General features: G+C 39.6%; 1 protein-coding gene across 2 annotated transcripts in view; it reads left to right on the plus strand.

The window, feature by feature from the left end:
* miga1 (mitoguardin 1) overlaps nucleotides 1–15,175 on the plus strand; it is a 38,549-nt gene that overhangs the window by 21,400 nt on the left and 1,974 nt on the right. For both annotated transcript variants that reach the window (XM_056471860.1, XM_056471865.1), the window contains exons 9-15: nucleotides 1,988–2,106; nucleotides 2,211–2,283; nucleotides 8,050–8,136; nucleotides 8,206–8,304; nucleotides 8,412–8,546; nucleotides 8,622–8,675; nucleotides 13,562–13,678. In XM_056471860.1, the coding sequence (XP_056327835.1) occupies nucleotides 1,988–2,106; nucleotides 2,211–2,283; nucleotides 8,050–8,136; nucleotides 8,206–8,304; nucleotides 8,412–8,546; nucleotides 8,622–8,675; nucleotides 13,562–13,678 (684 nt within the window). The remainder of the gene's footprint in view (nucleotides 1–1,987; nucleotides 2,107–2,210; nucleotides 2,284–8,049; nucleotides 8,137–8,205; nucleotides 8,305–8,411; nucleotides 8,547–8,621; nucleotides 8,676–13,561; nucleotides 13,679–15,175) is intronic.

The following is a 15,175-nucleotide window of genomic DNA, read 5'->3' on the forward strand; positions in this document are numbered from 1 at the left end:
ATAACTTTACATCAGACACGTCTTTAAAACCTTCAAAAAACTAAATTGTCAAACTTATTTTCTGCTTGATCAAAAAAGTGTACACTTTCGTGGACGGTCTATTAACTAGTACAAAATTATAGGCTATATTATGGGAAAAAAGATAATATTTTGTAGGGTAATGACTTCATATAATATGACAAGAGACATTCAAATCTGTATGACTGTTAGACATCTTTTAGACATTGGCGTTTTTTTGCATTTCCACTGCACTTATAATGATATAAAAAGAAATGATCGCTCTATGCCAAATTAAAGAGCCCCTATTATGGGTTTTTGAAAATGACCTTCAATGCAGTGTGCAGCACAGCTCTAAGTCACTGAAAGCATCCACCTGAGGTTTAAATCTGAAAGTGCACCTAGTTTAAAAATCTAGATTTTTTTAAATAAAAGTTTTGACTTTTATTGTGTTGATCTTTTGCCTATTCGTATAGACGCCAACATGAAACTATACCAAATATGTTCCGTGCTGGATCCGGTAAAAAGGGAATGCACCTATTTGCCTTCAAACACTAGCAGAGTGTTTGAATTATTAATGAGTGAACATTAATGAGTGAACGTTCTGTTGAATAAGGCTAAAATCTACCCTGTAATGGGGGATTCGTCGGCTGTTTGTTAAAGGAAGGATCAAAAAAACTTGATGTTTGTGACTTTTTTTGTCAGAGCTTGACAGGAAATTTACAGTACACAGTTCATGGATCAGTTTCTTCCTCCATTTCACAAGTGTAAGTACGATTAAAATGGTTGCCTCCTTGTTTTCTCTAGCTTGTTAAATGTGTATTTAGTGAAGTTTCACAAACTAATTTCGAAAGGAGCACGTGATATGATTGGCCGCAGCTGGTCTCTCATCTACAATCAATAGTTAGCCAATCAGATTAATCCAAACTCACTATAAGTAGCCCAGCAAAAAAATAAATACTCCCTTATCTTCGTTTTCCAAGAAACCCCTCATCCACCCCATCTCCCCCTTTCTTCCTTTACCACAGGGACCTCTCGAGAACTACCTGATCTCGTACTTCCCTTACATGTTCAATTGACCAGGCGGGAGCCCTGGGCTCAATTATCTCCGACCTCAGGGTTCTCTTCAGGGACAGCATGCCAAACCTGCTATCATTGGTCAAACAACATATACGTGTGAACTCTTGAAACTGTGTTTTGTTACTTGTAATTGTTCACGGCTTGTACTGTATGTGCTTAATTCTTATGTGGCTAATTTAATCTCATATCGTGATTAAAACCACGTTAAAAAACGCGACGTGTGCCACTTTAACGTATTTAAAAGCGTTTGTGAGCTCTCAATGCTTTGCCGTTTGTCGTTGCTATGGCCACTGTCAGCTGTTCCTACACACTTGCGGTGGTCAAGTTTCAAAAGTCGACCAATTACTACAGACTGGGTCATTTGACCAATCGGCGCAAATTAGCATCACGCTAAGGAGGGGTTTGGGAACAAATTAATCGTTGAACAAATCATGTAGGAGTCTTTGGGATAATTAGGTGAAAATAAATGCATGTTATAAGACAATAAAAGTGTTTTTTGACCTTGCATGGATATCAGACTGTTGTTGGAGATCCCCAAAACCAAAATATGACCTTTTATAATGCATAATAGGGGCTCTTTCAATTCTCTTTTATTTAATGTCGCTTAAACTGTTTAAAATGGTTAAAACGGCAAGACTTTAATCAAGATCGTATATGAGCCTGGTTTTTCTGCTTTTTTTTATACCATGGATGACCCTATGATAGGAGACAGATAACACAAAATGCTAAACATTTTAAACCAGTTTTTTTATACTGCAAGAGTATGTACTGTGTAACAATTTTAAACAATTGAATTTAAATTTACCACCTTTCCTCTGTCATCATAACGCTGTTATCTGCAGACACACAAGAACTAATATGTAAGAAATAGTACATATCAGAAATAAAGTCATTTTGCCATCTGTTATAGTTGTCTGAGCACAGAGAGATGAGGAGTGGTCATGCGCCGGGGTCACTGTGTCCTCACCCCTTCTATGAGGATGCCCTGCAGATGGCGGAAGAAGGGAAGATCTCCTGTCGAGTGCTACGGTGAGTTCAGTAGCTCAAAGAAGAGGTATTTAATCAGTGTGCAGACGAATACCTAAGTAACTGCTGAGTGCCTTCATTGTAATAGGCTTTTCTTTTCAAATCAGAACAGAAATGCTTGAATGTCTTGGAGACGCCGATTTCCTGGCGAAGCTACACTGTGTACGGCAGGCATGTCAGGTAAAATATTCTCTTCCCTCTTTGTACTAGGCAACTGTTTTGTTTAGGATGTTTGAAATTGGGGGTTATTCCGATTTTTCCATTCCCTAAGAACTTCATTCATCTTTGGGGCACAGTTTTAAGTTATTTTATATGAAATCCAAGAGCTCTCTCATGCTTCATTAGATAGCAATGATCCAGAGACATTCAGAAAGAACAAAGTCCAGAAAAGGAGCCAAAACCAATTTCAAAACTTTCCAAGGGATTTCTGTTGTCCGATCTTTATCATGCGAAGCTCCATGAGCAGGTTTGGGTGGCCTAAAGAACTGTAAATATGACCTTATCAACTGTATCTTCTCTACTGTGTCAGGTTAGGGTGCACGTTTAATACAGGTAATATGACATAATTAAATTCATTTTTATTTCGATGGCGCTTTTACAGTCAAAAGCAGTTTAACATTGAAGTTCTACTAAATTGCGATTTAAACTGTGTCAGTGCAGTTTTTTAGAGTTAAATTTCAGTTTAGTTCAGTGTGGTTTAAATTTCACTGCTGAAAGTCCAAACACTGAAGAACAAGTCTTAACAAAACTTCCCTTATTGACGAAAGTGAAGGAAAAAAAACCTTGAGAGAAATCAGGCTCAGTTGGGTACGACCATTTCTCCTCTTGCCAAACTTCCTGAGTGACTAGCTGCAGTCTAGGCACCGGAGGCTGGAGAACACTGAACAACCATTGTGAAGAACTGCAGGTGTGAGTAGGTCACCGGGTGTGTGTACAGGCCCTTTGGGATCAATACAGAGAGTTGTCTGTCACTTTGGTCTTTCAGGAATCAGTCTCATGCTCTCCACTTTTGGCATATGAGAAAGGCATATCAGTGTTTCCTCTAGGATTTTTTCCAGCTGTGGTGGCAGGCCTTTTTTACACAGATCCACCAACTACCTGTGGCGTTATTTCAATGACAAATGTCGTGAGCGCAGTATTAGAAGTCGAGATTGCACTTATGTAATAGCCTACGAGCATGCGGATCTCTTTGCTTGCGCGTTGATTTTTCTGCTCGTGCACAAAACTTCTTGCACGACCATCAAATATAAGCTGCTTTAAGAGCGCGCAGATCTTCTTGTGCGCTCTCAAATGAACGCTGCTGAGGTGCGATTTAGTGCGTTTATGTAACGAGTATGTCTCCAGCATTTATTAGATTTGCTAGGAATATTTATGAAAGCCTCTGGTATTAATGCGTCCTGAAAAAAAGTGAAATGGCTATACGTCGTGTTTGCTGGCCTCACGCATCACGCACCTGTCATAGTCAGCCAGTCAGTCCGTCAGTCAGTCTGTTATAATTCACTTACCTTTTAAAACGTTTTGGTGCGATTATCACCCGCTATTAAAAAAATAGAATGTTTTGAATGAGAAGCTGTAATGTAGCTGTGGCGGGATGAATCTTGGCATGGCGCCCCGCCATGGAAGAATGAATGTAGCGGAAACCATGCATATGATATTGGCATTAGAGTAAGCAACGCAATACGCAAGCATCATATTTCCTGTAGTAAACACACCTTGATCTGATGCAGGGGGCATAGGCAAACAAAGTAGTTTTTGCAGTTTTTTGGCACACAGAATTGGTCGTGGAGCTTTGTCAAGGTACCACGAAAGCTATGCGACTGAGAAGGCACTGCTGGATCATCCATGTGCACTGGATGCATAAGTATAAATTGGCCTTAAAGGGCACCTATGGTGAAAAATCTACTTTTCAAGCTGTTTGGACAGACATGTGTAGATATAGTGTATAGACCGTCATATTGGGGTGATATAAACACCCCCAGTGTTTTTTTTTTTTCAATTTAACAACATAAAAACGGTGGACCGATTGGAGCGGTTCTCAGACCGACCACAACTTGACCTGGGAGTGCAGTGCCTCCGCCCACCGAATTGATTGACAGCTGCGTATTAACATGTCCCAGTAGTCAGGAGATTAACCTGTATCCTGTCACATTTACGTGCAAAAAGAGTGCAAAGCTTAACGCGCTGTCTGTCTGTTTTCTGTTTGTGTGTGTCTGCTGCACTGTGTGTGTGTGCGTGAACTTTGTAACGACATTGTGTGTGACTCATCTTAACACAGCAAATGCATCAAATACTAATTGGTAAAATTCTTACTGTAGTATTTCTCACAAACGCTGTGTGAGGTCTGCTTCCTTTAAGTCTGTCTGTTGTCTGACGCAGCCGAGGGAGGAGATTAAGGCACGCTGAAAGGCACGTAGAAACAGTAGGCGGGGAGGACTAGCCTTAAAGGTGCAGGACAACAAAACAGCCTCCTGGTGCAAAAATGTCTAAAATGGAATCTTATAAAAGGTATAATAAAAAATCTGATTGGTGTTTTGAGCTGAAACTTTACAGACACATTCTGGAGACACAAAAGGCTCATATTAAATCTGAAAAAGGGGTAACCTAGGTGCCGTTTAAGACCAACGGCAAATGAAAAGTTACTATTTTCTAGGCCTTGATGGGATATTATGCAGTGCCTGATGTTAACCCTCTTAACCAAGCCCTATACTTGGACTACTAGTTAGGATCTACATAATATTGCACCGTCCCTTGATTTGTAAGCCAGAATGAGAGTTCCTAGCGAATTTGAGCTAGAAAATAGCAACTTTTTTTCCATTTGTGGACTTCACAACAGGCTTGTGCAAATAGTTAGCGATATTCAGACATTATTAGGTGCTTGACCATTTTGAGTTTATTCATTTCATTCACACCAAATTCACTTCACAATAGACGTTGATTCGCGTCATGGGAGGGGCGTCTGCCTGGTGACTCCAGTTTTGTTGCTAAATGGCTGACATGGATTTTATTGACAGAGTAGCTGGGAATCAATCATTTTCTCAGAGGAAGACAAGCTGATAAAGCATTGCTGTCACTCTGATACAAGTTTTATTTATGGAGAAAATTACAAAGCACTGCAGTGTTTGCGTGTTCTTTGTTTGTCTGAGATAATTAGTCTATGGAAATGTGTATATTACATATAAAGTATGAAGCTGATCAGTCAGTTCTTGTCATGTGACTCACAGTGCGTTTGTGGCATTCATTCAACTGAGTGCATCTGAATGGTGCGAGCGCGTCAAGCCACACACCTTCATTAAAAAATAATCGAACTTGCACAAAATCTAGAAAAGATGCGACATGCGAACGTAATTTGCCATCTCCAGCGGTTGAGCTTGCACAGACATGGTGGATTCAACTGATTTGTTGACAAATGTGTTGCGGATCTATTCCTTGGCAGTTTGTGGGTCCTTCTCTGGGCCTGTTCCACTTCGCAAAGAAACTTTCCAAAGACGTCTGTTCCTTACTCATTTTGCTGCTTCCAAGTTAAATTTGGGTGCTCAAGTGCCCGAGATGTAAGCGAGAGAATATGGTCATTTTTCAAAGTAAAAGATTTTTCAAAATAAAAGATCGTTTAGACTCAGATAATAAATAAAACGGAAATAATAATTAATGGTTTCTTGTGCGGCCAATTGATCTTCGGTCTGGTACCAGTTCAAGGCCCGGTAGTTGAGGACCACTGTAATAGAGCAAACTCCAGATTGGTTAACACACGTCTGCCAAAGTCCTGATTTTTCAACTCATTCATTTGAATTGCATCATTCGCACTGCCTCGTTCACGCAAATAGCACCGCAGGATGTCTAATCGCAAAAAATCAGAATCAGAAAGAGCTTTATTGCCAGGTATGTTCACACATACTAGGAATTTGTTTTGGTGACAGAGCTTCTACAGTGCAACAGGATTACAGAGACAGGACAAAAAACAGATAATAAATATATTTTAAAAAATAGAAGTAAGTAGTGAGTGCAAATATACAGATTGACAAGTGTATGTACATGTTTATTACTATATACAACGTTATATGTGCAGCTGTTATGTGCAAATTGGCATGTAAAGCGTGTTGTTAAATAAGTGTATATGTGTATAAAAGTGTATAGCAAGTAGTGATGTTGGTTTCGCAATTATTATCATCAAGTGTTCATGAGATGGATTATGGAAGGTAAATCCTGCCAATTTTAAATAAATCAAATAAACATTTGAAATGAAAATGAAAATCAAATTAACAATTTCATTTTAAAACACTGTTCGCAAAATATCTGCCAAAATTGAAATCGAAATGAAATTATTTAATTTTCATTTTCACTTTGACAACACATCGTCTCTGTCAAATTGATAATTAAAATAAAGTTTCCAATTTAAGATTTAATTTTCACTGCATTTCCGCGTCAAGACTGCCAATATTAAAATGAAAAGCCAAACTGAAAAATAAAATGCAAACACAATTTTTACAAAGCATGTTATTAATGTTCACGCTATAATAGTGACAAAATTCAAATTAAAATGTAAATTTAAGCTTTTCTTTTATTGACACTTTTTCATTTCAGTTTTCATTTACGATTTCATTTTCAACGTCAACCTGTTTGCAAAGCCTATGGTAATTAGTGGGAGGGGCGTATTTAAGTGACGTCGAGTGTTTCCACAGCTCGAGGGGAGAAGCCGCAAAGCCGGGTTTTGACAGCGAGAGTAACTAACGTTACTGTTACGTTTATTAAAAGGAATAAAATGGAAAAAACGGTAAGCCAGCTTTTAAGTGAAGCAGCTGCTGCATAGGAACAGCAGGAGGAACGACGCTGTACAGTTTCTCTTGCCGCTGAAGAAGCCCGCGACTCTGAGGGACTGCTGTGGGACGAATATTTGACGGTTGTGTTTCCTGTGTCCGTCGTTCCTCCTGCTGTTCCTATGCAGCAGCTGCTTCACTTAAAAGCTGGCTTACCGTTTTTTCCATTTTATTCATTTTAATAAACGTAACAGTAACGTTAGTTACTCTCGCTGTCAAAACCCGGCTTTGCGGCTTCTCCCCTCGAGCTGTGGAAACACTCGACGTCACTTAAATACGCCCCTCCCACTAATTACCATAGGCTTTGCAAACAGGTTGACGTTGAAAATGAAATCGTAAATGAAAACTGAAATGAAAAAGTGTCAATAAAAGAAAAGCTTAAATTTACATTTTAATTTGAATTTTGTCACTATTATAGCGTGAACATTAATAACATGCTTTGTAAAAATTGTGTTTGCATTTTATTTTTCAGTTTGGCTTTTCATTTTAATATTGGTAGTCTTGACGCGGAAATGCAGTGAAAATTAAATCTTAAATTGGAAATTTTATTTTAATTATCAATTTGACAGGGACGATGTGTTGTCAAAGTGAAAATGAAAATGAAAATTAAATAATTTCATTTCGATTTCAATTTTGGCAGATATTTTGCGAACAGTGTTTTAAAATGAAATTGTTAATCTGATTTTCATTTTCATTTCAAATGTTTATTTGATTTATTTAAAATTGGCAGGATTTACCTTCCATAATGGATTGCCTGAGGGAAGAAACTGTTTCTGTGTCGGGCTGTTCTGGTGCGCAGTGCTCTGTAGCGTTGACCAGAAGGTAAAAGTTCAAAGAGGCAGTGTGCTGGGTGTGAGGGGTCCAGAGTGATTTTGGCAGCCCTTCTGCTCGCTCTGGATAAGTACAGTTCTTGGGGAGTAGGAAGGGTTGTACCAGTGATTCGCTCAGCAGTCCGAACTATTCGACGTAGTCTTTGGAGGTCGTATTTAGTAGCTGAAAAAAAACCCCGGTAAAACCAGACTATTCATCTCTAGGCGAGTTGTAAAATGAGCTTGTTTCTTTAACACGTATACATGTGGTGCTCATTGGTAAGACTTGCAGATATACTTAAACTGTACTTTGTATTTTAATTCAGGTCATCTTGTGTGAAAGGGCAACTAGAGCATTTCTTGCTGACACCGGGAAGAGGATATTGTCTGCAATTATTTCTAAAGCAAGAAAGGTAAGTTTCATTTCTTTCTTCCCTGTGGTCACATATGAACAGTTCCCAATGGTTGCTTGTGGTTTGCAGAGTCCAAAGAGGTTTGAGGAAGTATTTGAAGAAATGATCTCCTTTTTGGAGCAAACTGACCACTGGGAGAACACAGAAAATGAGCTTTCCTCAAGAGGGGTAAAAGATCTCATTATAGATGTGAAATACTTAAAGACTATCAGTCCCTGAAATCTAAATGTAAGCACCTAATTATGTTGTTTAAAGTGTACGCTTTTTATTTTTAGGTTAAACATATGAACTTCTATGATGTTGTTCTTGACTTCATCCTTATGGACTCATTCGAGGATCTAGAAAATCCACCTTTATCGATCCAAACTGTGGTCAACAATCGCTGGCTCAGCAACTCCTTCAAAGAGACGGTGTGTACAGGATCTCTAGCATTTAAATGTCATTTTAATCGACTATTTATCAGCAAGGCTTTGTTTCTTTTGTAGGCAGTTGCATCAAGTTGTTGGTCTGTTCTGAAGCAGAAGAGACAGCATATGAAGGTACTGTTGGAAACACATATATCTTGACTTGTACAGACTGGAATAGTTAAATCGTTCCAAATGGTCAAACTTGAATAATTGTATATACACTAGAGATGCGCGGATCAGCTGAAATGACACACGAATCCGCGGCTTCATAGTAATCATCAACCCGCCCGCACATATTTTGTATCTGATATATGTATCCTCACCCGACCCGCACCCGATCGTCACTTTAATAATTAAATTCTTTGTTTTAGGTGTGATAGGTCACCGTCAGGGCCGGAGCAAACTGAACTGAAGCTCTAGGCAAGATGATCATGCCGCCCTCATACCGAAAGCAAAAAAGAGAGACGGTGGGGGGGATTGTCACAGACGAAAGAGAGAACCGGGGGGTTGGGGTGGGGGGTCGTGGACACTGCCCTCTCTATTCTGCCTGGGTCGCCTCTATGGACATGCCTGCTCTGGTCACCGTGGATATTAACAGCAGATTCATTGAGCTTTAATCTGCGCATCTCTGATAGTAAAATACCACGTTAATCGTAAACGTTTTTAAATGAACATTTATTTATAAAAACAAAAGTTAATAAAAAGCAAAATAAGACATTTGAGCTTTTACAGATACAGGAACAAGATAACAAAAAGGGTCCCACTTCAGCCTAAACCACAGCTATATTATGTTTACTTGGGCTTTTTCCTTGCACTTTGCAAAAACAGAATAGCATCTACTGTGTCTGGATTCGGGCGATTCCACCTCGCCTCCAAAACGCGGCCAGCTGCACTGAATTGAGCGTTCGCTCTGTTGTGAATTTCTCTAGTCTGGCTCACGGCACCAAACTGTTGTGAAATTCTAGAAGAGCCCAAAAAAACCAGGGAGAACTTTCGGTTGTCTTCAAAGCAGAATCCTTTAATAAGAAGAACTCAGCGTGGCTGTGGCATCATCGAAAGAAAACTCTCAACTGTACAGCAAGCACTAGTTTTTTATACATTCTAAAACAAAGCATGCAAATGAAGTGTTGTCGGCAGGATAAACTGCCTTTTCAATCCTGATCTCATCAGCATGTAAGTCTGCAGAATGGATGAAACCTGCCCAGCTACTGACCACATAAAAGGGGTTTCTTAGAACTGAAAGTTTCACCATAAGACAAAGGCAGAAAACAGTGTGCAAAATTATGTTCTGGAGACCAGTCCCATCTGACCAGTTGACCGAAAAGAGAAAACAATAGACATAGCCATGCTGTGAAACTGACAATTTGCATTACTTTGGAGACAGTCAGGGCTCAGAAAAACCAAGACATTTTAGGGTCTGTCGCACCAGTTATATACATATACATTTATATTCCCACAGCTCGCACCGCTTGTAGGAATGAACAATATTCTCCTCGCAAGGCGCTGCAGTCATGTAAATATGCGATCTTGTTTCTTCCCGAACAATAGCAGATTTTCCTCTGATAACTCCTATAACTGAAACTTTGAACAGTAGGCTACTCTTGCACTTCATCCATTATTTTGGGCATATTATCTTCCCATTCTGCAAAGCCCACTTTCTGCTTTTTCGCTGGTCCACTGCCATGTCCCGCTACATTTACCCGCAATTAATCAAAATGTATTTTTTTATTACCCGACCCGTGGATTATCCGCAGCGCCCGTGGATATAACCACCATCCGCGCATCACTAATATACACTGAAACAATTTGTACGTTTTGCTTATGCCGGAAATAATAAACACTTATTTTAAAGGAATTTAAGCTGCACCGTGCTAGTAAAACATTGTTATACAAAATAAGAAAGGCACTTCAAATATGTTCATGTTCTGGAGAAAACAGTGCTGGTGTAGTAGGCGTTAGTAAAACACAACAGGTTACTGTGAGGTTGGGTTTAGGGTTGTTGTAGGTATAGTAGACAACACAACAGGTTAATGTGAGGTTAGGTTTAGGGTTGGTGTATGTGTAGTAGGCAATAAAACAACAGGTTACTGTGAGGTTGCGTTTAGGGTTGGTGTAGTCAAATCACATCATGTTCCTTTGAGGTTGGGTTTAGGGTTGGTGTAGTAGACAAAACACAACAGGTTACTGTGAGGTTGGGTTTAGGGTTAGTGTAGGTGTAGTAGACAAAACACAAGTTTAATGAGATTGGGTTTGGGTAGATGTAGTAAACATTATTAAAACACATCAGGGGTTACTATGAGGTTGAGTTTAGGTTGGCATAGGTAGTAGACATTAGTAAAACAAGGATTTTGTGAGGTTGGTGTTGGTGTAGTAGGCGTTAGTAAAACACAAGTTACTGTGAGATTAGGTTTAGGGTTGGTGTAGGTGTAGTAAGCAATCAAACAACAGGTTACTATGGGGTTGGGTTTAGGGTTGGTGTATGTGTAGTGAGCAATAAAACAGGTTACTGTGAGGTTGGGTTTAGGGTTTGTGTAGGTGTAGTAGACAACACAACAGGTTACTGTGAGGTTGGGTTTAGGGTTGGTGTAGGTGTAGTAGACAACACAACAGATGTAAGATTAGGTTTAGGGTTGGTGTAGGTGTAGTAGACAATAAAAGACAACAGGTTACTGTGAGGTTGGGTTTAGGGTTGGTGTAGGTGTAGTAGACAATAAAAGCCAACAGGTTACTGTGAGGTTTGGTTTAGGGTTAGTGTAGGTGTAGTAGACAATAAAAGCCAACAGGTTACTGTGAGGTTGGGTTTAGGGTTGGTGTAGTAGACAAAACACAACAGGTTACTGTGAGGTTGGGTTTAGGGTTAGTGTAGGTGTAGTAGACAAAACACAAGTTTAATGTGAGATTGGGTTTGGGTAGATGTAGTAAACATTATTAAAACACATCAGGGGTTACTATGAGGTTGAGTTTAGGTTGGCATAGGTAGTAGACATTAGTAAAACAAGGATTTTGTGAGGTTGGTGTTGGTGTAGTAGGCGTTAGTAAAACACAAGTTACTGTGAGATTAGGTTTAGGGTTGGTGTAGGTGTAGTAAGCAATCAAACAACAGGTTACTATGGGGTTGGGTTTAGGGTTGGTGTATGTGTAGTGAGCAATAAAACAGGTTACTGTGGGGTTGGGTTTAGGGTTTGTGTAGGTGTAGTAGACAACACAACAGGTTACTGTGAGGTTGGGTTTAGGGTTGGTGTAGGTGTAGTAGACAATAAAAGACAAATGGTTCCTGTGTGGTTGGGTTTAGGATTAGTGTAGGTGTAGTAGACAAAACACAACAGGTTACTGTGAGGATGGGTTTAGGGTTGGTGTAGGTGTAGTAGACAAAACACAACAGGTTAACGTGAGATTGGGTTTGGGTAGATGTAGTAAACATTAATAAAACAAGGTTTTTGTGAGGTTGGGTTAAGGGTTGGTGTAGTAGGCGTTGGTAAAACACTACAGGTTACTGTGAGGCTGGGTTTAGGGTTGGTGTAGGTGTAGTAGACAACACAACAGGTTACTGTGAGGTTGGGTTTAGGGTTAGTGTAGGTGTAGTAGACAAAACACAACAGGTTAATGTGAGATTGGGTTTGGGTAGATGTAGTAAACATTGATAAGACACAACAGGGGTTACTATGAGGTTGAGTTTAGGTTTTCATAGGTAGTAAACATTAATAAAACAAAGTTTTTGTGAGGTTGAGTTTAGGGTTGGTGTTGGTGTAGTAGGCGTTGGTAAAACACTACAGGTTACTGTGAGGTTGGATTTTGAGTTGTGGTAGGTGTAGACGTTTATAAAACACAGTAGGTTGGAGGAACTCCAGGAGGTTTGTACAGCCCACTTGGAGCTCAAGTACTACCCACTTTGAACTGAGCAGCCCATCTGGAGCTGGCTCCGACCTGTTTATACCCTTCTCCAACATGCTCCTCAGCAATCCTTTTACCCTGTACAGCTTTGAAATGGCAAGCCATTCCGGCTGCAACATTGAACTGATACACCATTGAGATTATCCTGTCCTATCCTAAGGCTGAGAGATAAATAGGGTTTGTCGGATTAATAAATTACCACCAGATGCTAGATTAACATCAGTAATTCACACAGGGCGCTGGCGTTAACGCTTGAAGAACAACAGCCAATCACATCAAGCTTGGACCATAACATAAAAACACAGTATGGACCCATTTCACATTTCCGGGATTCTCAGCAGCAGTTGTTGTTGTAGTTGGGTAAACTTAGAACACAGTGAATGGGAGAGTATCATAAAAGAAAAACTCAACGATGGTGTTAACAAGACTTTCAGAAAAAGTAAAAAATGTGCAAGACTGATATTGGCGGCCAGACGAGAGAACGTCAAATTTTCTGTCTGGCCCCCTTATGATTCTGCATTACAAATGCCAGATGATATAATACAAAGTAAAGCTTTATAAATGTACATGTTTTTTTATCTAAATATTAAAAACTTTCAAGGATTTTTGATGCTGATGACTGTTAAATGCACTATAACAGTCTAGTGAAAAGGGTCTATTAGAGTTTAAGGTGTATAGAGATTGATCAAAACACCAACCATTATAATAAGCTTTTCCTCCATTTTGAAATGTCGCTATTCTCTAGTGTTGCACGAATGTGATTGGCTAGTGTCAGCACTTGTTTTCACATAAAACAATCTGATTGGCTGATACCTGAGTTCGCACTGAAAGTTGCAGTGGACCCAACATGATTCGACAGATCCTCAGTTTGGTTCAGCAAGTCACCGCTGATGCCCCATGTAAATGAGGGGTAACAGAGGTATCTAGACGAGTTCTCTAATTTTGATCAGTGTTATTTTTCCATTGATTTTTTTTATGCTGTCCTTCAGACTGAGTTTCTTATAAAATATGCCTAAACATCTGTACCTTTTAGGATAAATTCAAATATTACTAAGCCACATTTAGGAAATATGTTCTCTAATTTTGATCTCCTCTCTGTATAGTAATATTTTATTTTGTGTGCACAGGTTCAAGATGGCTTCATTGCACATTTTTATGCAGTGTGTGAGCACATAAGTCCAGTCTTGGCCTGGGGGTTTCTTGGCCCTAAATGTACTCTGCAAGATTACTGCTGCTTCTTCAAGGTAAGGCATAATTTGGTGTAACCTTTACGTAAGAGATGATCGGTTCTTGTGCATTTGACAACTATTAATTGCCTGTCTGTCATCAAAGACTACAGATTTTAGCCTATGATTGTTGGAATATGAAAGAACGTATTTGTGTGGACAATATTGCAATATAAATTTTATATAAAGAATAACTTCACCTAAAAATAAAAATTCAGCTTACTCACCCTCATGTTGTTCCAATCCCGAGACCTTTGTTCATCTTTGTGCGGTTTATTTCTTAACAAATTTTAAGATGATCACTTGCTTATGTTTGATCATGGCTGCCAAAAAGATGAATCCTGACTCACTATAAATGGCCAGAGTTTTCCACTTCAGTCATCTTCGTCTTGAAAAATACCCCCTTCCAACCCCTACTCCTCCCCTTCTGATAGGGCAGCACAGCATCCCAGTAGTTAGCACTGTTACCTCAAAGCGAGAACGCCACTGGTTCGAGCCCTGACCGGGCCAGTTGGCATATCTGTGCGGAGTTCGCATGTTCTCCCCGTGCTCGCGTGGGTTTTCCCTGGTTTCCTCCCACCCTTCAAAGACATACATCATAAGTAAATTGACTAATCCAAAGTAGCATCTTAAGACAAACTCTTAGCTATTCCTAACACGTTCACAAGCAGGGGAGTTCTCGAGACCTACCCGAACTCAAACTCCCCTCTCGCCCTTCAAACGGGAGGGAGCTCCGTGTTCGAGGATATTCTGAGCTCAGGGTTTTTTTTACAGCACAGCGCACCAAACAAGCTTTATAATCAATCATCAGCTTAGTGTGAACTCTTGAAAGTACACAAATTGAGATACTTTTGATGAAATCTGGGAGCTCCCTCATCCTCCATAGACAGCAACGATCCAGAAATGTTCAAAGTAAAGGTCTTTGCAGAAGAGCAGAAGGGCTGCCAAAATCACTTTGGACCCCTCACACCCAGCACACTGCCTCTTTGAACTTTTACCTTTTGGTCGACGCTACAGAGCACTGCGCACCAGAACAGCCCGACACAGAAACAGTTTCTTCCCTCAGGCAATCTATCTCATGAACACTTGATGATAATAACTGTAGAACCAACATCACTACTTGCTATACACTTTTATACACATATACACTTATTTAACCACACACTTTACATGCCAATTTGCACATAACAGCTGCACATATAACGTTGTATATAGTAATAAACATGTACATACACTTGTCAATCTGTATATTTGCACAAACTACTATTTAAAAAAAATATATATTTATTATCTGTTTTTTTTGTCCTGTAATCCTGTAGCACTGTAGATGCTCTGTTACGAAAACAAATTCCTCGTATGTGTGAACATACCTGGCAATAAAGCTTTCTGATTCTGATTCTAAAAATGATTGAGGTAATGCGCACATGTGTTTTTAACCATCTTATTTCCTGTTCATATCCCATGATAATTATACAATTTCAAAACACATGCAAAGTGCTTTTGATTGATTTCTGG

Source organism: Danio aesculapii, chromosome 2 (assembly GCF_903798145.1).
Source record: "Danio aesculapii chromosome 2, fDanAes4.1, whole genome shotgun sequence".
NCBI lineage: Eukaryota > Metazoa > Chordata > Actinopteri > Cypriniformes > Danionidae > Danio > Danio aesculapii.